The following is a 25,559-nucleotide window of genomic DNA, read 5'->3' as shown; positions in this document are numbered from 1 at the left end:
ATAAAACAGAAAATCAAGAAGTCAAAGGTTAAATACAGACAAAACCAAAAATCTGAATATACAAAACAAGGTCCAAAGCATCCTTGACATGCAACCTGATTTAACCACAGGATGACCTATACACTATGACCTATGCTGTGACAGGGTTTGAGAGGTTTAAATGTAAACGTCAGGGCTCGAAAACACTCACTTAGCTGATTGCTGCTGTATAATAAACACCCATTTCCCAAACTCACGTGAGAACTCTCTCGTCCGCACCAACCCAGACACATAAGTACAATGCCGTGGCTTCAGCCAGACGAGGCGGCACGCTTCAAACACCACATGAGTCATATTTTCCCCAAACTAAATTATGTATTTATGTCAAAAGTAAGACCAAGCATCCTGTCATTGTGAAAATCTGTGGACCCATTTCCCCAAGCTTGTTTACACCCTGGTTAATCATGAATCAAAGTGTGAAGCGCCATCACTTTCTTCCGTAGTGTGTGTGGGCAACGACACGTCCCTTTCCTTGAAGCGAGTAAATATGTTAGAAGAATGGATTTCTAATAAACTGTGGTGTGTGTGTGTGTGTGTGTGTGTGTGTGTGTGTGTGTGGACTGAGCTCTGTCGTCTTCATGGTGCTGAGCACAGCCAGAGGTCCGCTGTATCAGAGGCAGACCCATAAACCCGAGGATCAACACACGGATTAACTCAAATTGCTGCAGTTTCTCTGCACCAAAGCAAACCCAGCAGGTCGTTTGTACCTGGCAAATTTCTCCTTTGTGTGAGAAACACAGGATTATCTGACACAAGCGTGGACGGGTTTTCATTATCAATTATTGGGGGAAATTATTAAATCAAAACTTAATTGGCTGCCCTTCATTAAATTGTTAATCAAACGGTTTTGAGAAAACAACCAAACAGCAGGATCTGCAGTTTCAGGAACACTGATCATCCTGTGATGTGATTAAAAGCTCTTTGCAGCATCTAATTAACACTGTTGTGTTTTTCCTTTTTAAGTTATCTGTGGAAAATACATTGTGTTCTTCAGATTGTCATTCTCACTCTTAAGGATATAAATGTGTTGAGTCTTTGCTACCAGGCTTTGGTTAGCATGCAAATGAGTGAAATGTTCTTAAAACTAAAAGTGAAAGTTTTTTTGATAAGTTTTCTGTTATATACAACTGAAAAGATCATAGCTCCTCCCTGTGACTTTTTGTCCGGCTGAGAAAGTCAAGCGTTTGTCATCATCCATTCAAGCGCTAACTCTCCCACCACACAGGCCATGAAATCAGTAAAATGCACCGCTCCTGCAGCCCGGCCTTTCAAAAGATGGTGAAGCTCTGATGTTCATTAGCATGACTGACTCGCGGCCACAGGTCAGAGCCGATTTGGCAGAAAACATATTTTTTAAAGCTGGAGTGCGCCTCTCGGAGCTGAGGACAGCCGAGGTGACCTCAGCCGGAGCTCACTTGTTTTCTCAATCACCGGCCGTCCCCAAACTTTCCCTTATTTGAGACATGAATATTTAACTGATGCCATGAATATTGAAAGATCCTCACAGGCAGGACACCTGTCTCACATTTTAAGTGTCACCATGAATCTGAAAATAACTTTTCTCCTGTTGATATCCCGCGGCCTGTTTTATAAATTCTCACAGCTAGTGATGAACTCCAAACAGGTATTCTTAAGTTCTCAGACCAAAAATAAAAAGCATGTTTGCATTTGATTTCCATATTTCAATAAATGGGCCTCAGGGTTATTTTATTTCATCCTATGTGCAAACAAGTTCCCGCAGCAGCCTAGAAATCCCTTTATTTACTATAATTACAACAGTTAATCGTCTTATATGTTAATCTTTTCCAGTCCATGGATCGAGCTTATCAAACATTAGACTAAAGAGCAGCTGATCTGACCGGCGAGCAGCCATGGCGGGGTGTGCTTCTTAATCCTTTCCTTGGCTGAATTCCGTCCTCTTCATGGTGATGAGCACAGCCAGAGGTCCACAACAAGCGGATTCCCTCAAGCAGCTGCAGTTTCATCAGGCCACAGCAAACTCAGCAGGTCGGCCACACCTGACAAACACTGTAAGTGGCAACTGGTGCTGGGAAGAACCGATATGATGAATGCTGTGGTGTAAAATAATATGATGTAGTAACAAACGAAAGCATGTGAATAAAGGTATTCAGTTAACTACTATCATCAGTTCCTGTCTGCACTTATTTAAATGTACCGGTTTTGCAGGGTTGTAAATCCAAACCTCTGAAAGTGTGTGTGTTTTTTCTTTGTACGTCTTCAGAAATTGCCTGTGGCCATTGTGTCTTCAGGGCACAGTGAACTGCAGCAGCACTCAATGAAGTGAACAAGTACAGTCCGTTACTGAGTTAACTCTTATCTGTGCACCGGAGAGAGAAGCTCAAACCCTTTGAGCTGTTACAAGTCCACTGTCTCCGAAGGAACCTAATGTGCCACTTTCTAATAATACCCCCCTACACAATCATATCAGCTGGAACATCGGGCTCTCTGCTTTCATAATGAAACTAACGATATTTAAGCAAATCATTGTCTGTTTCCGAGCTTAACATGAATATAATTATAGTTGAGGAGGCTGCGACTGTGAAATGAAAAGGATCTGAATGCATCAAACGTATTTTTATTGAAATAACTGGCAGATAAGCAGGGACCACTTGACGGTGAAGCTTTAAATGAGCATCTCTGGGAGTAAAATAATGAATGAATCAGCTTGGGGTCATGATCTTGTCAAGTAGAAAAGAGCATTTGTGAAAATAAGCTTTAATTAGACCCCAATATGCAGTGGGATTCAGTCAGGAAGGATTTCCTACAGACTAATGATGAAATCATTTCACCTTTAAAATGAAAACTTCCACTTCCACCTTCATGTATATTTCTAAATAATTTATTTTATACAGTTTGAGTGAAATAAGGTCACATTGTTATGGAAAGTGAAATGTCCTGTAATTATAACACCCTTCACATACACTGTACAACAAGTTATATATATATATAAACATAAAAACTTGTGGCTTTACGTGGATACAATTGAGAACTGAAGCTATTTTATACTTACAGTACATTTGCAGCTTCACAACACCAGCGTTACACACATTGAACGACAATACCTCAGCTCTTAAATATGCACGACACAATATCCAGTTTGCAAATACACAAATCTACATTATACACACACGTCAACAGTTGCTGTAAGTGCACATCTGAATGCTTGTTGATTCAATATCCCTTTTAAAAGTGATCTCACTGACACACAACGACCACGCCAACTTAACAAAGCACTAAAATCTGGCATATTCTCCCAGTCACATTGAGCTGTGCAACAGAAGACAGGCCCCAAACAAAGCTGGATAATGTCTTTGAATAAACTTTAAAGTATTGTTTTTGAGGGAAATAGTAAATACACAGTTCTGAAGTACTCAATATTAGTTCAGAATGAGCGTGAAGTGAATTTTAGAGGCGGACAGTTTGCATGCAAAGTCGATGGTGAGAGCATTTCAAGATTATTTCAAAAATGTTTCAGGGCGAAGAGAGAAAAATTTGTACCAAACTCAAGGATTTTTTTCAACAGCTTTACAAATAGAGCGTAAAGATGGAGGTAAATAACCCGATAGATTGGTGATTACAGAGGTGTCATGAGGATAAGCATAACACAATGTGGTTGACGTATCCGCTGCTATCAACTTTACAGTCGACTTGAGCAAAATCGATATCGTCCATCCAGCCGTCAAGTTCTGAAATTGTGCGAAATATGCGTTCTGTCCAAAGAAAAATAGTTTGAGATGCTGGGTTTTAATTTTTTTTGCAAATATAACTGGACCTTCTCGATGTTCCCTCTTGCGTAAACATGCAAGTGACTTTTCAGGTCCGACGCTGTGAGCTGAAAAGAGCACATCAAGGTGACAGGGCCAGTCATCCTTGTCAGCTCGTGTCCGCTGACCTGTCGGGTTCAGCCTCCTCCAGCTGAGAAGTCTGAATCAGAATCACACTCGTCACCAGCAGAGGATTGAGGATCTTAAGTTGATTTCTTCCAAAGCGTCACCAGGAAACCTTCTCCTCCGCCTGCATGTGTTAGTCTTGTGTATTATGAATCTGTGCAGTATTATTTGACGCTGGGCTTTCACTTTTATGCCTGACAATTAAAAACAGACCTCTACGTAAACAAGCTTGTATACAAGACGATTTTATCTTCCCAGGGAAAGGCATTAAATCTCACATGTTGCAATTACATGAACAAACAGTTACGGTGACTTACTACTGGTATTGTAGCCGCAATACAACCAGTAAGGCGCCACAATCCACAGTAATTCATTACACTTCACACTGTATGCTTACTGTACAATGTTAAAAGACTCCTCCCATGTAAATGTAAACATTTCGAGGACTCCACTGCTCGAAGGCATTTCCTCTGCAGAGCTGCTGCGAAGTGAAAGTGTCTCTTGAAAACACAGAAACAGGCCCTTGTCAGTGATCAGCTCGGATAGTCAAACACTTGAAGCCTATCACGGGCCTAGAATCACGCAGAACAAGAGGGATGGACTGATAATAGGGAGGGGAAGGGGCAATCAGTCTCTTTTGAGAGTGATAGTGCAGAGAAGGGCATCTGTACTCCCGAACCATCGTTGTGGATCGGCGTGAAGCCTCATCCATTTAGCGGGCATGGGAATAAAGTTTCCTAGGTTTCAGCCAGTCTTTCTTTTTCCGTCTGCCTACACGGTGAGGAAAACCAAAAGTCGCATGCTGTGTTATTCTTTTTGGTCGACTTAAGATATGCGTCAAAACTTTTTTCCCCCGCCACAAAACCACAATGCATCACTGGAGCTTTTCTTTGACTGAAATATTGCTGCACTCGCCGTAAAAAAAATTAGATAGTCACAGCATCAGCTTCTAAGAGTTTGTGTCTTTTGCACCAGCCTTGTTCATTTGGAGCCGGAGCCATCTCCCCTAAGTGATTTTTAATCAGCGTGTAATTGCATCAGATTGTGTGTTTGCTGGTGCACTTCACATTTGGATCCTTCACCTAACCCCATTAACATGAAACACTTGGCTTGGCCCGGCGTCTGAGCACACGGGGGGAACTTAATATCAATTGACCCAATGATCCATAATGACATGACCCACAATTCATCTGCACACGTGCACTGACTCATGAAGAGAGGAGCTCGGCGATCCTCAGTCAGACGCGTGAAAGCTGTGTTTAAAAGAAGCGTGGAGATCGAGAGCTGCTCAAAGGCTGATAACTACAAACTACTCTTTCTTTTGAAACCCTGTCCTCTGTCCCTGTAACACCCACAACCTCCTTCAGTGCATGTGTTAATGAGGAAGTGTGTGACTCTTTCTATGCAGGAGCTCACATGAACAGTGTGGGTTCTGAATGGCATGAGAATGTGATGTATTTCCGTTTGGCCGGCGGTGGGAGTCACATGCTGGACAGGTCGTCGTGGCAGGAGGACGACTCGCGGCGGGTTTTGGGGCTGCACCGTGTCAGCATGGTGATCTGGGTGCTGAAGTTGTTGCTGCTGCCAATAGACGGGTGTTGGTATTTGGTGTCGGAGCTCATATATCTCTGCAGGTGCCACCGCCGCCACTTCCTCTTGATCTCTGCTTGAACCTATGAGGGATGAGCACAACGAGAAGTCAGGGTAACACTTTAAAGTGTAGCAACAAGACAGTGATTCACCACAATCAAGAACCGATAAACTGTTGAAATGGATTAGGACTCAGTGTCTCCCTCTAATTGTCTTGCATGGCTTTGTGGCGGTTTGAGTCATTTTGTTTCTTGTTGTCTCTCCGTGGTTGTTTTGCTTCTTTTCATTGCTGATTTGTTTCTCGTTCTGGTGATTTTGGGTCTGTTTCTACATTTCTCTGTTCCTCTTTTGCCTCGTTCTGGTGATTTTGGGTCTGTTTCTGCATTTCTCTGTTCCTCTTTTGCCTCGTTCTGGTGACTTTGTCTCTTTTTAATTGTTTTTGAATGTCTTTGGGGTGTTTGACGTATCATTTTGTGTCTTTTTTTTCTTTTTGTGTTTGCTGTTTGTATCTCCGTGGTGGTTTTGCATTGTTTTAAAGTTGTTTTGTTTCTCCTTCTCGTCTGTTCTCCCTTTGGCTCTTTTGTTGGCTCTTTGTAGTTGTTTTGTGTTTTCCAGCATGAAATGTTAACAGACACTTCACACAGAGGCTTTGGTCCAGGCACTTTATATCCTTAAGGTAACCTTCATCAAAACTGTTTAATTGTTACTCTTTTGTTTCCCACAATTAAAATTGTTTCCACCAACTTATATTTAGAATCTAATTGGAACAAAAACATATACACACGATGCCTTCTATTATAGTTATTTGGTGAAATTTTTGTAACAACTTGTGAATAATTTAGTTTGAAACTCTCGTCCCCTAACCTTCATAAGACAATAGAAGTAGGACTCAAAGGCTTTGAGACGTGTTGTGTTGAGCACCTGTTAGCCTGTATGTCTCCCATGAAAAGGAAACTGATGCATTTTACATTAAAGGAAGAAAAACTGGGTGTTTGGCATGGCCACCAAAAGAAACCACAGCGAAGAGATGAAGGACAGACAAGCAGCATCCGTAGAAAATGGAAGAATAAGAGATTAAAGGACTTTAAAAAACAGCTCCCGAACCCACACGAGGAACCGAGGAGTGATGCAGTTTATTTTCTCTTTGAGTCTAACAGCACAAATACTTTATTATTGATAAACTGACTGGACAATTCCCCAAAAATATTAAAAAAACGGTATATTCTTGTGCATTTTCAAAGAACAGAACAGAAAGTAAAATGGCACAGTTCTGATTTTGTATTTTATTTCAAAAGGAGAAAGGTCTAAAAGCAAGTTTTGTTATTTATTGACTATTGTGACAAAATCTGTGAACTTGCTGACTTGGTTTGGATCATTTTGTCAGAATGCACATCTGCCTCCTCTCTTCGTTTGGAGAATCGGATCAATTACATGGTTTCCTGTCTTTATTCATTGGAGACTCCAGCCTCCACATGTGGCTCACACAGTAAATCAGCTGGTGTCCTTTCATTGATTCTATCAGAACGCAGAGTGTCTCAGTTTGTTGATTGATGTGTCCCTGCTGAGTGGGGCTTAATGGACACTCCCTTTGAACTCATCGCCTGATAAAGCAGATACAGCTTATTTGGGACATGCAGACACAACTGCTACCCTTGTAACCTTTTTTTTGTATGTAAGTGGATGTGATGGGTGATAACCTGTGTGTAGCTGTTTCATATACTGTATATATCATAATTCTTATTGTATACAGACCATTCTTAAGACTCTCAAAACTGAGGCAGAAGAGGAAAATATATTAAAACTTTGAGTTCCTGGCATGAGATAAGCTTAACGAACATTACCTTATTGAGATCTATTTATAATTGTATTGAAAAAATTAAAATAATAATAATAATAAATGAAAAATAAAGATTTCAAGTGACTGATCTGTTTGTTAATAGTAACATGTAGTTTTATATATATGTTAATTTGACCTTCCAGCTAAATATGTTTTTGTCCTTTTTTCTGATGTAGTTTTTTTTATATTTACAATGATTGCCGTGACAAAGGCCGAGCGCTTAAAAGTGGACACCTGAATATTGCACCGGATTAAAATTCAGACAGCATCGTGCCAAGCCTTTGCCATCCAGCCACTCAGTGTGATTCAGTCTGGCCCTGCAGCAAGAACATAACTAATCTGCCCTTAGAGAGCCTCCGCAGACACCACTGAAGAGATCCTGCCGCCATTAAGGCTGGGCTCTTTTCACCCTGCAGGCGAAGGATCAAAAATAAACCACGAGGCGATCGAGGAAAAGGAGGGACGCCCGGAATCGACCAGCGCTCGTGACTCACGCTCCCGGCTTCACCCACCTCTCAGGACTGTGTTTGTTATGGTGCACTGATTCACCGTCATGAGCTGTCTCTGCGTGGGACTCTTCAGATTACATCAGTGTCTTCATACAACCTGTTTACATCAGTGTGAGGGGGGGGTACGCACCTCTCCGTTCAGAAAGCAGTAGAGAACAGCAACCACAAAGCCCTGTGGGGAGAGGAAAACAGATAAGAGAGCAATAACAGTTTGAAACTTCCAGTAAAATCTCCTTATCTTGTCTGTACAACTATTTTCCTATTTTCGAGAGGAACATCCATGAAACATATACATGGATAACACCGACAAGAACATTGCATACCATATACGAATAGCTGGTTTATAGTAATACTGAGAAGGAGGGATGAGAGAAATGATGGGAGGAATGTGCTGGAATGGTTTCCTTGGTTTCCAGGCGGTCTGTAACGCAGCTGGAACGTCTGACTGCATTCTCCCTCATTCCTCATCCTTGTGATGAACTGAAATAACAGCGAGGGCTAAAAACACTAACCCTGCCACTGATTGGGCCGGCAAAGTGCCTGGAGACCTGCCACACTTCCCTCTGAGAGGGTTTCTTCAGCAGAAACACTCCCAGGTCAGAGTCATTTCATTACTTTTACTGGAGCTTGAATGGGAAACATTTCTTCTCAGTATTGGTTTAACTTGTTGGAAACTTTTTCACGGAGGTTGTTAAACTTATAGAATTTTGTTATTTGGACTCTTACCTGAAATGACCCGAGAATCAAGTCAAAAACGAGCCGGAGCTCAGTCTTCACTTGCTCTGGGATGAATGCAAACACAATAAAATTGATCCCGAACAGCGGAATCAAAAGCAGCGTTGACTTTGCCAGTCTCCTGAAACGAAAGCACATAAAAAAAAAGAACAAATTTACATTTCTCCCTCTCTCCCGTGAAACCAATTTTAGATTTGACTCTGCATCTGCCAATAATGAAATGCAACACCGGAGCACTTTACATTTTTTACATTTGAACTCAGAGGAGCAGAGATGGAGCAGAAACCACCATTAAAAATGTAGGTGGAAAAATAGATGTATGGCCGACTCATTAGATGCTTCTCCCTCTCAGGAAAAATCATTTCAACACATGAAGCGTTATATCTCTGCATTAAGCAGCTGTAAGGGGGAGACTACACTGAGCTGTTCTTCACTGAAAACAGAAATGACTGTTTTTTTACTCTGAGTGTATCAATAATTAAAGGGATTCACAAAGAAAATAAAGCAACAGTTGTATCTACAGGAGAAATATGTGTATTTTAATCTCAGCCTTCTTTGCTTATATCATCTTTGTTGAATACAGTTCACTTTTGGAAGATTCCCTGTGTCCTCACGGTGACCGATAACATTTCATATATAATCTCAGCTGATGAATGATCCAAAATTTACAATATGAAAAAGACATGAAGTTCCACTCACGAGTACTGGTTGGACTCATTTCTTCCAATATCTGGGCAGTTGATTTTCTGGCGAAGTATTCGAATGATGCAGATGAACAGACAGAAGTTCATCTGTGGAGAATATCCAAGCGTCACAAAATGAATTATTAAAACATGAATGTCAAATTTGTCCTCTATGAAATTCCTTCTGAAAAACTTGCTCTAAAGAAAGTTAAAACAACTCTTCACTGTTTAATTTAACAGATTTATAGGAATGTTTGAGAAATGCGTCTCATGACAAAAGACGGATGTCGCATTTCATCTCGCTTTGATTTGGAATGTGGCTCGTGCACTGCAAGGCTAACGAGCATTTCTTAAATAAAGCTCATTTGGATCGGACCTCTGAACTGGAAACGTCTCACACGCGTAATGATGCTATATCACAAACATCACTCACAAACACAAACATTGCTCAGCGGCAGCGCAGAGAGACAGAGCGATCTGACAGCCAGGCTGCAGCTGAGCCTGATCCTAATGTGAAACAACACAACTGAATCTGCTTTGTCAACAACTGCTGCCCAGAAACACACAGAGAGAAAAAAGAACAGACAAAACAGGGCATCAATAACAGATGAGAAAAGAGCGTTTGTTTTGTGTTTACCACACCACATCCTTTTTTCCCCTTCAAATCTACTTGTGCAAACACTAAATATCATGTCATCAATTGAAGAATTTGACATTTTGGGAATCACACATTTGTTTTCTTGCCAGGTTTCATATGAGAAGATCAATAGCACAATAATATCTGTAATACAAATTTGCTACAGTCCAGAAGGCAGTCGTCAGAATAGCTCAGCACAAAGACTGGAAACGGGGAAACAGCTCTGTCTGTAGATAACTAAATCCACCCGGCAGCACCTTTCAAGTTCACCATAACATTTCATAATTGATTAACCATGATGTTATGGGCATGCGTTCTATTTATTTATGGTTTCTTATCATTTTCAAGGAAGGAACTAATATACTTATTTCTGTCAATTTAGTAGGTTCCTAGATAGGGAAAAGGAAGCAATGATCAAATTATTCTCCCGGGTCTTTTAGTCAGAGCACAGCAGGACGTCTGAACAAGAAAGATAGTCATGCCAGTTCTATTTCTCTGTATCTAGGCAACAGCAAACTTAATAAAGTTAAATCGATGACTTTATTCTGTCAGTATTTTTGTGAAATCAACTTTGAGAAGTTTTCAAGCTTTGAAATGGGAGAAAACGAAATAAAAAAAACTACTGAGAACACGGCCGAAATAAACCATCATTGCTCTAGTTATTTATTTTTCAAGAGCCCTTACAGGCCTCACTTTACCAGGAGCACAAACACCAGCCCGTCCTGTCGTCTCTATCATGTCAAATGAACTGGTTCTATCAAGAAACTTCTACAAAATAAGAACACAATCTCACATCTGTCAAAAACAGTGAGAATCCAGGGCTGTGCTGTGTTCACTGCTCTGTAAGTAATTCTGCCTCCCACCACTTCACATGCTCCACTGTCGCCTCTCAATTCATGCTTGTTGAACCCATCTTTACCTTCCTCTTCACACCTCTGTGAAAGTGAAGTGTGAAAGTGCTTTTTTTTCCCATGTTGCTTTTGCTGTTCATAAAGCGGCACGGCTGTTTTTTTCTTTATATTTGGGGTTCGCTCGTCGACCAAAAGAGATAATGAAATAAGGAATTGATCTTTTTGCTTTCAAGTATGTGTGTTAGATACACAGCCTGTAACCTGTGAGGATATCGGACTCCTCCCAGATCCACTCAACATGTATAAAGTTCCCCAGTAAATATATTTAGTCTTCTTCAGGAGAAAGGGTGCAAACTATACACTTAAAGGTTCAGGATTTATGGATTAAATAAGGAAGCTATAACGTGAAAAATGCATTTCAGAATGACTTTGAGGGTTAGGGTTAGGGTTCCAATACATTCCTGTATTTGTATTTACGTGTGATCAAATTGATGAAGTTGTTTTCTATTTGCAAGTGATTTTTTAATTATAAGATAACAGTGAAGATTTAATTGAAAAAACGACCTGTCAGTCAATAAAAACAAGTTTACAATGCTTACATCCTGCCAACTTTTCAATGTGAAACGAGAACTTCGAGGTCACGCCAACCTCTCAGTTGTGCTGACACACTGTCGCACTACTCGAAGAGATGTGGCGTTCAAAAGCATTCACATAAATTACAATGACAGTTAACTCTGTGGAGGATTGATGGTGAAAGACAAAGATGTTTTCTCTCTCATCAGCTTGACTTCAGACAGTGTAACATGCTGATGTACAAGAATCTGAGTGATTAAACTCAAAGTGCTGGGGCTTGTTAACTTACCAGGATTGATGCCAAAATAGGCGTTTTAATGATCCACCAGAAGACGTCGGTGTTCTCGATTATATCCCAGCACCTGGTCAGATATAAAACAATACTCAGGTACAAGATGTTGCAAATAAAAGAACCAAATACTAGATTTCCTGCTGGTAACGCTCTGATGTTTTTCCTACCCCACATCGTTGTAGTAGGCTTTAGCGATGCTCCAAGCTGTGATGAAAATTGTCGGACCTCCTAGGGATATAAAAAAAAAAACATAACAGGACACAACAATGTTATTATTGCATTCCAGCAGCTAGGGTCACAACCTGACGCCTGTGTTCAGCTGAGCGTCGGTGGGGTCTCACCCTGGGACAGCAGGAGTGTATAAAGACATGAAAGAGAGACATTCTCACCCCAGCCGATCAGAATGTAAGCCCAGAAGTACTTCCTCTCGGAGAAGAAAGAGACCGCCAACAATGCGTGAAGGTAAAGACCTTCCACCAGCAGCCAGAAGAAGCTGGCCATTATGCAGTACTGGAAGAACACAATCACTGCCTTGCAGCCAACCTGGAAGTGGAGAAAACAGACAAAAGCACAATAAATCACTCGGGATATCAAAGTGGAAACACGCTGAGCAAGACCAAGATTGCAATGAAGAAATTACAGGGTTATTCGGTTCCCTTTAGTGGGGAAAATATTTGAAAAAGGAAGAATGCACATGTTGATTTGAATCCAATAGAGCATCTCAGGGATGTGATAAAATGGGAGACTGGCAGCATGATTGTAAAAGCTGATAAATCTGAAGAAATTACATCACAGAAACGTTTCCAACATCCATGCCACGAAGAACTGGGGAGGATTTGAGAGCAAAACGAATGAGGCCCTATCCAGCAAAGTGTGTTGCTCCTTATAAAGTGCCCAGTTATTGTATTTTCCTCTACAGGCATTCCAGAGATGCTATATGTGGATTGGGTGCGTATAGTGTATGTCTTTATCAACTGGAAATGGCGAAGTTTAATCTTCAACAGGATTCTTTCTTCGACAGGAGAGAAAATTCTGCAAAAAGCATTCACAACTACATGACCCGTTGTTTTCCATTTGGCTGATATCACATCAACGCAACTCTTCCACCATGACAGTGAACTCATTCAAAATTCATCCTGCTCCTGTCGATCCTGCAGAGTGGGGAGGCTGCCATTGTTAAACAAGGACGTGTGTCAGAGTTTCATTTTCCTAATGGTGTGGGTGGGCCGGTTTGATGTGTGTAGCTCTTTCACAACCCTTTCAGCTGAACACATACTGCTACACACTTTCAATGCACAGGCCACCAGGCTGATACACACAAGATAAGAAAAATTATTGCATTGTACCCAGAGTAGAAATGGCCCATGAGAGTGAATGTGCTGAGATATATTGAAGAAACCAAAGTGAGGATGAAAAGGGAGGAAAGGGGGAAATGACATGAGTGTTGGTGGGATGGACGGATGAAAGGAGGTTGTGACCAAAAAACTAAATCAAAAAGAATATAGACAGTAGTCAACAAAGATGTGATATGAGTCAATAGCTGGAACCACGGCACCTGAATTTTTTTTCAGCTCACCCTTGACCAACAAGGTCGGACGAGTGATGGTATAGTGCTGAAAATGCCAGACCTCTTCTTTCTAGTTCACACGCTAAGAATGATGAACGAGTGTGAAAGTGTCCGATGAAATATGAACTTGAGCGTGATGTCGGTGCCGCGGCAGAGGAGAGGGACTCTTCATCATCAATCATCACTGAAGACTGAGGAAGTGGTTGAACAGCTTCTCATTCATAGTTCAATAGCACTGATAATAATGTAATAACGTATTACTTCATCCCATTGAACTGATTAAAGAAATGCTACAGTCCTGCCTTTACTCGTTTATTTTTTCAATTTCTTTTTGCACTGATGGTTTTCAAATTAAGATTTCAAGCACCACACCTGTGATGGGTTTTTAAGAGACGATAGTTTTGGATGGATTTAACTGCAGGCTTCTATAAAACTGTTGAAACTAAAAGGTTAACTAATTGCTGCAGTCCAAAGAAGATTAAGAATTTCTCCTTCTCAACTAAAATAAACCCTTACAAAATCCCCTTAGTCTGATATGTTTTTCCCATTATAAATAATAGGCTGAAATGCTGTTTACACACTAATGTGTCATGACTGGCATGTCAATGAATACCAGAATAGTGTGCTGCTCTTGAAAAATCCCTTTTATCATGAGGCCTTGAAGTTTATTTTGCCTAGTCGAAGATATGAAATGATTTCCCCTTTAATTGGATTTGTGTTCGTTTTAAGGGAAACGTATTGTCTGTAAGAAGAAATGCCAGCTGGAATTTTTCACATCTAAGTGCCACTGATGTGAGACAAAATGGGGATATGGGGATTTCATCAGCCTGAAGGAAAGTAAGAGGCCATCTATATACAAACCAATGAGACTGGGGAGATTCTATTATTTGACTATTGAGCTATCAGTGATAAAAAATAAAGTCCAAATGGTATCATGGGGAGTTCAGGAGTTCACGTTATTACTTTTTATACATATTTGTTTTTTGTTATTTACTTAAGTTAAATATCCAAATGTCTCTGCTGCTGCTGCTGATCTACATAACTATATTGGGTTTTTTTCAGGAAAAGTTTTTATATATTGACAAACACCTTAACACAACTCCGCCTCTCATGTAACTGTGGTTACGCTGTTGAATTATTGATGCAAACCAAGAAAGGCGTTGTCCCAGTGTTGTTTTGAGTGGATTAGGCATGTCTCCACCAGGGAGGATCTGGCTGCCTATTCAAATTGATTCCCACTTGGCGTGTGGTGGGAAGAAAAATAAATTCTGCTAATCACTGCAAAAAGATTTTGTTGCTGGTGGGAAAACGCAGAGGAAAAGATGAATTTGAATAAACAGGCCCACAAAGAAACACACATGTGCCTTAAAAAATCTGAGTCAAGCTTCCCCACAGCGGTTATATCATGAATTAATCTAATGGGTCACAACATTACACTCTACAAGAATGGTAATTAAGCGAACACACACACAGACAATAAAAGAGACAGTAACTTAAGTACTGCCAGGTTCCATAATGTCTCTTTTAGTCGACCCATGACAGCAGCTGTCTCCCGTCAACCCAATCGTTCCATTGCTACTCTGAAGCCTCACGGAGAGTTCACTATTAAACACACTCCTCTTGTCAGTGGCCCCGTTGTGTAATATAAACCTTGTGTTTACAGTGTTTACAGGCTTATCTGTGGCCTCAGGGGCCCACTGGTCTGTGGTGGGCTGCTGCTGCTGCTGCTGCTGCTGCTGGGGGCACAGAGAGCTGACGGGGAGACATCCAAACATTGGGGTTTGATATGTGTCCCAGAACAAATGAGCAATAAATGGCCTGTAAGCTCCACATAACTAGAATTTAAGATCTTAAGTGTGTGATCCTGTTTGTTTTAGAATTTGGAGAATCTTAGATGAGTTCCCTGCTTTCTGTTTATTTGCCTCCATGATAGTCATTAACATCTACTGTGAGGTTTGACGTGTGTCATAACATCGCACCAGAAAAGGGGATTTTGAAAATTAGCCCGTCTACCAGAGTGTTGTGTTTCCATCCAGTGTGAAGAAAGGATAGGAAATTTGGGAAAATACATAATCCACGTTCATTTGCCCATTTCTAAAGTAGTTGATTGCTTTCTTGGCCAATCATTTATAGTAAATGCAACTTATCAAACTAACTCCTTTATAGTCAAATTTAAGGGATCATATACGCTGTATGTGTGTGTAATAAGAATACAAAATAAACATTAACTGTATACCCCATGTGGTTTATGAGATGCAAGTTTGCATGCAAGCAATTTAGAATACAGAGTGTAAAGTCAGATTTCATTACACAGATGTGATTACATAAGACACATAAATTCAATGGGTGGAAGCTGTTACTAACATTAACTCTGCTGTCTGCACCGGTGAGACTCGTCGTTACAACACCACAGACACAATCAGTCTGATTAACATCACACATTTCTGAATCTGTGTATTGATTCAGAACTGCAGAAGATCTGTGAGATTTGCTTTTATACTCGTTCTGGCAAAGCCTCAATAAAGAAAATGCTCTTAAATTGTTTTGTAACTCACACACGTAATTCTCTCGACATGAATAACACAATACAACAGAATAAATTGTGTAACAGCGATTAAAGTGTATCAATATCACACAGGCCATATCCCTGTACAACAGAATACCAAGCTTCACTTAATGTATCAGACCAAGAAATGTCAGCTTGTCTTGTACGTCAGCCTAAAGCTCATGTTTGCAGTAAAGCTTTATCTTATTACACTAATCTATACTTTGACTTAAATTTGTCTCTGTGATAATGGAAGTGGTCGTTTCATAAAACCACGTTAATTCCCATCTTGTCTTGTCTCAAACATCAGCACCACAGAAATGCATCTTTTCCAGCTGGGGAGATCCCTCATTATGTTGCACAATAAGGACACACAGCCGACCAGCTCTGTGCCTCAAATCAAGGGCCGAGTCCTCCGGAGGCTCCAGACCGATGGAACTAGGCTGTCCTATTTGGAAAGCTCCTTCAAATGCGGCCTTCCATTCCCGATCAACAAAGGCTCCAACAGGACCAACCTATCCCAGGATTCATTGCACGATTGTGTCAAAGCTAAAAGGAACTAGCTGTTGTGTTGTTTGAGCTGCAGTAAAGCAAAGCAACTCGGAGAATCTGACGATGCAGTGGACAAGCTGGTGATGCAATAAGGGAATCTTACATCCTAAATCCGTCTTATTTCGATCCTGCCTTCGTCACCACCACATCCTCTGCAGAAAGCAGCCCCTGACTCCTTTAAGTTCACGGACACTAAGGATTCCCCGAGTCGTTCCTCCCGTCACAGACAGCAGCATTTTATACGATCAACTCACCGAGCCTGACGAGCAGTTGTCCACCTCCCCGACCTCGTAGAGCACCACATCTTTGATGAACACGGCGATGGCTTTCAGGATAAATGACACAAACAGATGCATGTGGATGTAGTTCCTCGTGCAATGGAGCTTCCTAGAACAGACAGCAAGAGATGCAAGATTAGAGATCATTGCAAAAAGACAACACACACACACACAGAAAAACAACAAAGGTCTTCTCACTTCTTATGCAATGTCCTTGGCGTTAATAAAATGAAATCACAGACTGAATTATCTCATAATGAAGCTCCTCAGTTTTTTTTTGTCACTTTGAGGTTAAATCTGGATCTAGAGGCCGTCACAATCTTTCGAGTGTGGAATTATTTTCATAAATCTTTATATAGATCACAATCTAAGCTGTTAGATTCATAGAGAGGAAAAAAGAACCTGAAATATGTTGACACCCTTTTTTATAAATCATGGCACTGATTCATGTGAGCAGAGATTATAACTCTCCTGTGTACACACAACCTGAACAGTAGCCCTCATCAGTCACTAATGCATTAGCACACAGTGTAGTGGCGGAGGCAGAATATAGAAGACAAATGAATAATGCAAAAATAAATGTCCTGCAGTAAAAGAGAAACTAGAATTACTGCCCTGCGGCTGTACGCCTCCGCCAACCAGAGCAGTATCGAATCCTTTCTTAGTTCAGACTCAGGTGAGGTCACTGTGTCCTTGACCTCTGACCTCTGTAATGAGTCCAATTCAAATACCATCATGGTGCTCCTGAGAAGTCTCGTCCACAAGGCAGGGTTAAAAGATAGAAAGTGAGCGATGGTGGGTGATGTGACAAGAGGAATTATTTCAAAGCAGCAGAAAAGACAAATTTGGTGTTTGGTGAACAAAACGAAGAGCAGAGGAATAAATGTGCGTCTTCCATCAGACATATTTCTTTGACGTTTCCTTGTTACATTTCTGGAGGTCGTGCTCAGATCTCATGTAAATGAAGTAGAGGAACGACCTTCAGAAGAAGAAGCACTCTCCTGTAGCCTACTGTGTGAGTCATACTGTATACATTATCTATTCATGTTCCACTACATGTAAAAAAGTCTCAGGCTGCGATCTCTGTCAGTCTCAGGATCGGAAGAGTAATTGTTATCGAGCAAACACTTCAGATGTTCAATCTCCAAACTGCTGCTGATGTGCATCGTCCAAAGATAAACGACCCTCAAGCCTGAGTGACAATTTGTTTTATTTAGACTGTGTTTGTATCTTTCTTCTTGTCTTTCATTCTTGAAGCTAAGCCTTTTATTTCTGCTCAGACGTGAGGCTGCATTGATCATTGACATTATCCAATCCCAGTTCTGATGCTCGACAGTGAAACGTTGCCGACATTGCATCACAGCAGGGATAACGTCACTGTGGCTCTGCAGCTGTGAATTCTCTTTCTGTTTCATCCGATCCTTTCATCCATTTCTAAAACTGACCATGTGAGGCCTGGGAAATTATTTAAGTACAAAGGATTGCAAATTCTTGTGTAAGGGCAAAAGGCCAAGAGGATTTCAAAGCTTCTCATAAGTTGAGAAGTTGGAGTCATTGGAGGGACATACAAAAATATAAATCTGCAAAAGAATAGAAAATAAGTGTGGAATTTCATTACCTAAATAAATGCACCTGTTGTATATAAATGTGTTATTTTCTGAATGTTTAAAAAATGTAATAAAATGTATTTAGTCTTTTACCGTTGCTTTTTGCTTTCCTTTATTGTTGTTTTCCCTTTTATTCATCTCTCCGAATTTTTCCACAGTTAATGTATTAATATTTTCCAGATTTCCTTATTTTATTTCACTCCTATGACTCCATGTTAAATGTTCTGGTTCCTGATGAACTAAACATCTGGTGACTGTGTACTTTATGTACCTGAAGATGCAGAGGATCACGATAGCCGTGGTGAGAGAGACGAGGGAAACACTGTGGCCGATGGTGTAGCCGATCTTCACCTGCAAGAAAAACTTGCCCTGCAAAGAAAAAAGAAAAACTCCATCAATACATAATCAAATAATATCAATCAATACAAGTCATGGTGGAGAAAACAGACAGATGCTTAAGAGCTTTTTTGGTTTTCACACACTGTTGAACTGTTGAACTGATCCACTGACATTCTCCAAGGTAATGGTTGTCATTCAATATAATAGATTCTTCCAGAGCAGGGTCATGTGGTTACTAGTGCTGCTGCAAAGTAGGTTTTATGCTAGAAGAAAACGACATGTAGATATAAAGAAAGCAGAAGGACGGACATGGGTTTGCTTTTAGATGAAGGTCCCTCCGGAGTTCATGGTAATGAGGCAGTCTCTGAGGCTCAGGGAGCAGAGAACCCACCAAGGCGACTTTTACAGCCTTGTCCTGCACAACCACACTTCACCCTGCTACACTGGAGACAGCACAGACAGAGGTTCTCTCTCTGCATTTAAACTTAACTAAAAAAACAAGACAGTTCATCAGTTCAGCCACTTCCCTGATGGGCCCAGCAACACTCACCCACAGAGTAAATACAAGTCAGTCTCCAACCTAATCCCTTCTACCCAACAGGCTTTCCAGATGGTTTCCCACAGTGCTGCTGAGCTCATTCACGACAGGCTCTTATCGACCACGGCAGTTTACTCACATCGTCGCTGGTGCTGTTCAGATTGTATCCACAGTTTACGGCGATATCCATTGGCCTCATCTCGGTCCAGCCGTGTGCCGTGCAGGTTTTGGAGAGGTTACCTGTAGATGGAGAGCACATGCAGAGGTCACCCAGGCCGCCCAGGCAGTAGATTTCTCTTTCATCTGCTCCCCGGTGTAAATTTAAAATCTATGCAGCACTTTCTGTTCTGTGAGACGTACTCTGCATCGTTCCTGTTGCTGAAATCGCACAATGGTTATTGACCTGTGCCTGCAGAAAAGCATTGGCTGTTATAGAAATTGACATTGACATTCTCCTCTAACTGCAAATACAGATGACCATGCTCCGGTGACAGGAAATACGCATGTAATGTTCAGGATGCATTAACATTCTCAGACCAGAATGGCACTGAGAGCACATACCTCTGCTAAGGCCAAACATCCCGACACATAGTTGTCTAGTTCTCACAGTAGAGACATCAGAGGATCAAGGGTCGGGCCTGATTCCTCAGATATTTTTACCTCTGCCAAGGAGGTTATGTTTTCTTCTGCTTTTGTTTGTTTCTAAGTGAGCAGCATTGTACACGGAACTTGGTGGAAATATGTGGTACAGGTCAGGGAAGATCCGGATCAGGGGGAGGGGGGAATCCAGACTTTCTTCAAACATTGCAAAATAGGTATTTTTGTGAAATTGAAACATATAACGCAAAGTTCTCAGTATTGCTTCTGGTATATTTAGAGTGCTTATATCTATGAATAGGTTTAATTTGGTGGCACTTTAGATAATGATTGAGTTGTAGCTAAAGTTGTAGCTAATCTGTATTTGTATTAATTCATTTGTATTTGCACCAAAGTGTTATTGATGGAAATTGTTTTTAGCAGAAGCCCTTTGACAGACTTACTTTTCGTCTTTTGGATTTTGTGGTGCTATAGCTACATCAAGTGTTCGTCAATATGTTAAATTTAATAATAAATAACACCTGTCAATAAATCTTTAATACACACCCACCTTATCTATTTAAGCAGAAACTATTCCCCTTCCCTCCCTTTGCTTGCCCCTGGCTGCTGTGTCAGAATTGCTCCCAGTTGCCTCGGCCCCTCCACCGCCCCCAGCATCCACCTGTAGGCTCCGAAGGGGGGTTACAAGTATTTGCTCATCACTCCCTTCATATGTAATTATATCGGGGGGAGGGACTCAGACTAGACGCCAAACCCTAACCTGCAATAAACATTAGAACATGAGTTGTCTGACTGAACTGCTAAAACAACGGTTCCTTATTGAACATAGTAATTTAAATGTATGATTATTTTTTTGTGACGTTTTGTATTTAATTGCAGCTGAAATGCTCTGTAAAGGGAGCAACAGAAAAAGTCTGATATTTGGTTTATTCATGATATTTATTCATGGTTTATTCAATTACGGGGCATCAAAGGTTCATTTGTGATCAATGTGACCGACAGCCAAGTTGCTCGGTGCCTACAAAACCAACCCATTACGGCCGAATGCTATCTGCAGGTAATGAGCTGTGGGGGGAAGCAAATGAAGCAGAGGAGGGTCTGTATGAATGCTGCTCAGTCAGAGAAAGGTCATGTGATTGAAATGTCCCGTTTTCCATCAGGGGTGCGGCTGCATTTGAGAGTCATGCTGGAAGGATGTTAGTGAATTGTTCCTTATCTGTTGAATCCATCCCTCTATTAATCGAAAAGTCTTTCATGGGTCTGTGCGTCTGCTGGGCACACACACACACACACACACACACACACACACACACACACACACACACACACACACACACACACACATCTCATTAAACCAACATCCTTCCTCTGCTGTCACCAAACAACTTTTCTGAGGTTTTTGAAAATGCTGCAGTGGGAGCGCGTGGGCTGAATTCGCCTGAGGTTCCTGAATGAAACATCGACTAAAAGTAGGAGTAAAGTCATCTTTCAGACCCGTTGACTCTGGATGATTCACCGAGGATCTTTTCAACAGATTTATTGCTGCATTGTTGAATATTGCAGACGGATAGAGGGGAAGGAGGAGAGGGGAACGAAAAGCACCTGAAATTAAAGTAGCTGCTCCTGAACTCAAGGCTGCTGCATAGACAGAAACATTTTCTCATCAGAATATTTGAAGAGATTAAATATATATATATAGTATATGAAGACCTTTGCACACTAGAAATGATTCATTCACATGGTATTGTTATTTCTTAAATCTCTATCCAGTCAATGCAAGCTTTCACACCAACAACAGAATTTCACTAAGCAATATCGCAGCTTTTATTTTTTCCAGACCAAGGTCGATTTTTTCCAAGGTTTCACGTCTGACATGTAAACATCTAACCAATAAGAATTGAAGCAGTAGCAGTAGAAGAGCTTCCTCCTGTATCCAGTCTGACCTAACGTTTATTTGTTGAATGATTCAATATATTTGACTACATGCTCCCAGATGACACATTAGATTCATTTCTGATGCTCCCAAAGCGCCTGGAAGAAGCTGTTACGACATGTGGGAGAAACTACAGTTCATTGATTGACGTCAAAAACGAGTAATGTGAACCTAATCATGTGATTGCTCTTTCAAGAGGTTTTCAGGCTTTAGAAGTTGATTGCTGCGGTGCACCCAGTGGAACAACCTTCAGCAGAAGGAGGACTGGGTAAGAAAAGTTTTACTAAAGTAGACAAAACCAGGGACAACCTACAAAAGTAGGGGAATAAACACACAAATGCTTAATGTCCCTGTATCGAGACTCTCCAGACCATGGACCAATTCCTCCAAGGACCAATTCCTCCATGGTCTGGAGAGTCTCGATACAGGGACATTAAGCTGTCTTTATCACACTCCATCCAATAGTGGTGAACTGACATCACCAGAACAACTCTGCTTGCATGGCTAAGACCGAAGGAGTCAAACACATTAAGTACAATTTCACAACCGCATTTCAAACATAACATTCAAATTTTTTGAAATAATGAATGATATGATTTTTCGGGCGGCTGTGGCTGAGGGGTAGAGTGGTCGTCCTCAAACCTGAAGGTCTGCGGTTCGATCCCCAGTCTGAACCATCTGCATGCCGAAGTGTGCTTGGGCAAGATGCTGAACCCTCGATAGCCCCCCATAGAATAACAAAGTGCTGCAAGTAGATGCACTGTATGAATGTGTGTGTGAAGGGGTGAATGTGAAACTGTACTGTAAAGCGCTTTGAGTGGTCATCATCAGACTAGAAAAGCGCTATATAAATACAAATCCATTTACCATTTATATCATTTTTTAGGGAGAGGCAGTGGACTAGTGGCAGAAACTTGGACTATGGGCTCTGGTTCGTCTCTGGTTCGACTCCACGGAGAAACAACAAAAAAAGACGAACCTGGATTGATCTGTCCAAAAATCCAAGAGGATTCTCCCTACCCTGTCTAGTGCCCCTGAGCAAGGCACCTTACTCCCCCAACATCTGCTCCCCGGGCGCCGTACATGGCTGCCCACTGCTCTGTGTGTCCTGCACCAGATGGGTTAAAAGCAGAGGTTTAATTTCCCTCCTTGCATGAGTGTGCTTGTGCATGTATCCGTATCTATGATTTTTACCATTTTACAATTTATGTATCTGTCTGGTTTTATTCTTGACTACTTGTTGTTTAGTTCCTATTGTCTTTACTCAGGCATAGAGGAACACACAATATGGATAAAGGAGCTTCCAGGCAGCCACGGCTGAGAGTCCCGTTCCTGCAGCTTCTCATACAGGTCGAACGATGATGCAGGTGCTGATGGCAGCAGCTGTCGCCACATCCTCTTGTGTGCGACAGAGGAGTAAGTGGAGCTCTGTCATTAGCCCCAGCGTCGAGCCATTAGCAGAGAAAAAGAGGAATGACCCCATCGAGCGGAGTCATGGTCACCTGAAGCAGCACGTCTTTTTACACAGGGGGCCTCCTCAGCCGTCGTTTAACTTAAACCTTAAACCTTGGGTCATTCCTGTTATGGATCTGTGTCATTATAGAACACTTTCATTTCTTTCGTTTTTATCCGTATTGACTGCATCATAACACCAGAGCTAGGAAATATAGGTTGCCCATAAAATGCCTCCACGATCAGGGGGAGGTGAATGATTTGACGTATCCCTACAAAGTGTTGTGTGATTGATGAAAGCAATATTTTCAGATTTGGTTTCTCACTGTAAGAGATATGGAGTTTTCGAGCGTGGCGTTGCACTGGGATGGCATCAGCTCGTTGGATATTGATTTTTTTGTTTGTGTTGCGTGGGGAACTTAATAAGTGTTTGGATACCTCAACCTCTTCCTCAGCAGCACAGCATGTGGGATCTGATTGGGGCCGACTCTGGAATCAGAATTAAAGCCCACAAAACTGAAAGTAGCGAAATGATATTTAGGTTTTGAAAAAAGATAAACAAGACCAAGGAAGGAGAGCAGGGCTGCCTCGTGTATCCTGCATCCGTTTGGTACGTCCACAGGATGCAATGATTGGGGCAGGTACTCTCTATTGTCACAATGTCGTGGATTAACGGCCTCGTTTATCATCTATGATGGATCTGTTGTCGCTTTTTTTCTGCCATGGTCCCTGATGTAATAACCTCTTCTAGCGTCACCATATTTTGAAACTGTCTTCTCTCATAAATGTTGTAAATATTGCTTGTTTTCTGTTGATAAACTCTGATACATGCAACAGTTGATAGATAGATAGATAGATAGATAGATAGATAGATAGATAGATAGATAGATAGATAGATAGATAGATAGATAGATAGATAGATAGATAGATAGATAGATAGATAGATAGATAGATAGATAGATAGATAGATAGATAGATAGATAGATAGATAGATAGATAGATAGATAGATAGATAGATAGATAGATAGATAGATAGATAGATAGATAGATAGAAAGACAGACAGACAGACAGACAGACAGACAGACAGACAGACAGACAGACAGACAGACAGACAGACAGACAGACAGACAGACAGACAGACAGACAGACAGACAGACAGACAGACAGACAGACAGACAGACAGACAGACAGACAGACAGACAGACAGACAGACAGACAGACAGACAGACAGACAGACAGACAGACAGACAGACAGACAGACAGACAGACAGACAGACAGACAGACAGACAGACAGACAGACAGACAGACAGACAGACAGACAGACAGACAGACAGACAGACAGACAGACAGACAGACAGACAGACAGACAGACAGACAGACAGACAGACAGACAGACAGACAGACAGACAGACAGACAGACAGACAGACAGACAGACAGACAGACAGACAGACAGACAGACAGACAGACAGACAGACAGACAGACAGACAGACAGACAGACAGACAGACAGACAGACAGACAGACAGACAGACAGACAGACAGACAGACAGACAGACAGACAGACAGACAGACAGACAGACAGACAGACAGACAGACAGACAGACAGACAGACAGACAGACAGATAGATAGATAGATAGATAGATAGATAGATAGATAGATAGATAGATAGATAGATAGATAGATAGATAGATAGATAGATAGATAGATAGATAGATAGATAGATAGATAGATAGATAGATAGATAGATAGATAGATAGATAGATAGATGTAATTCCGTGATGCTCCCTCAGGTCGGAGCAGACAGACTGTGCTAGTGTCCTCTTCGCCTGGAAATGTCAAGATGGTGAAAACTTCAGATGGTGAAAGTGAGTCAGGAGGGATGATGGATGGACGGACGGAATAATAATAAAGACAGAATGAGCCGAACCAGGCAAAGTCTCCAGAGGAGTTCAACTCAAACTGTTAATGTCTTAAACGTCGTGGTCAGGCTTGTCAGTAAACGTCCCACGCTCCTTTCAATGCTTTTCAACGGCCTGCACAGTGTCCGATTCTCCGGCCGTGCCTATGCTGGAAGTCAAATAGTCTCCACAGTTGAATGGTTTTACTAAGAGCCCGAGGCTGCTGCCACAGACCATGAGGAGGCAAATAGACAACAAAATCCTCCTTCTGTACGGAGGCTGATTGCATCTGATCGTTAAGCAGCACTTCAACAGAAACCAAAGAGGAGTCACATCAACAAATCCGTCAAAGTGAGCAGCGGAAGAGACAATCACTGCCTCATCCACTGATTTGACAGGACATGTCGTCTTGATGATTGGGAAACTAAAACGAAGTCTTGTTGACGGCCGGCTACATGTCTGAAGTTGTTTTGCTTTTCAGACAGTCTGGTCCAGAGATGATTAAAGCCGTTTAGTCCTGTGTTCACGAAAAAAGAAAAAGAAAATAAAGTACAATTGAAGAAATGTCAGAGAAATATTGACTCTTTTGTTCC

General features: G+C 41.4%; 1 protein-coding gene across 1 annotated transcript in view; it reads right to left on the bottom strand.

Annotated features, from left to right (window-relative positions):
- Positions 1-5,284: 5,284 nt before the first annotated feature.
- The window catches only part of vipr1b (vasoactive intestinal peptide receptor 1b), a 34,901-nt gene continuing 14,626 nt past the window's right edge, over positions 5,285-25,559 (bottom strand). Inside the window, exons 4-13 of the mRNA XM_061093847.1 lie at positions 19,223-19,323; positions 18,478-18,575; positions 16,576-16,708; positions 12,047-12,200; positions 11,825-11,885; positions 11,655-11,727; positions 9,321-9,412; positions 8,613-8,742; positions 8,017-8,058; positions 5,285-5,623 (exon numbers count right to left, since the gene is read on the bottom strand). Of these exons, the coding sequence (XP_060949830.1) occupies positions 5,432-5,623; positions 8,017-8,058; positions 8,613-8,742; positions 9,321-9,412; positions 11,655-11,727; positions 11,825-11,885; positions 12,047-12,200; positions 16,576-16,708; positions 18,478-18,575; positions 19,223-19,323 (1,076 nt within the window). The 3' untranslated portion in view covers positions 5,285-5,431. The remainder of the gene's footprint in view (positions 5,624-8,016; positions 8,059-8,612; positions 8,743-9,320; positions 9,413-11,654; positions 11,728-11,824; positions 11,886-12,046; positions 12,201-16,575; positions 16,709-18,477; positions 18,576-19,222; positions 19,324-25,559) is intronic.

Source organism: Limanda limanda, chromosome 20, assembly GCF_963576545.1.
Source record: "Limanda limanda chromosome 20, fLimLim1.1, whole genome shotgun sequence".
Taxonomy (NCBI): domain Eukaryota; kingdom Metazoa; phylum Chordata; class Actinopteri; order Pleuronectiformes; family Pleuronectidae; genus Limanda; species Limanda limanda.
This window is presented reverse-complemented; position numbering and strand designations above follow the sequence as displayed.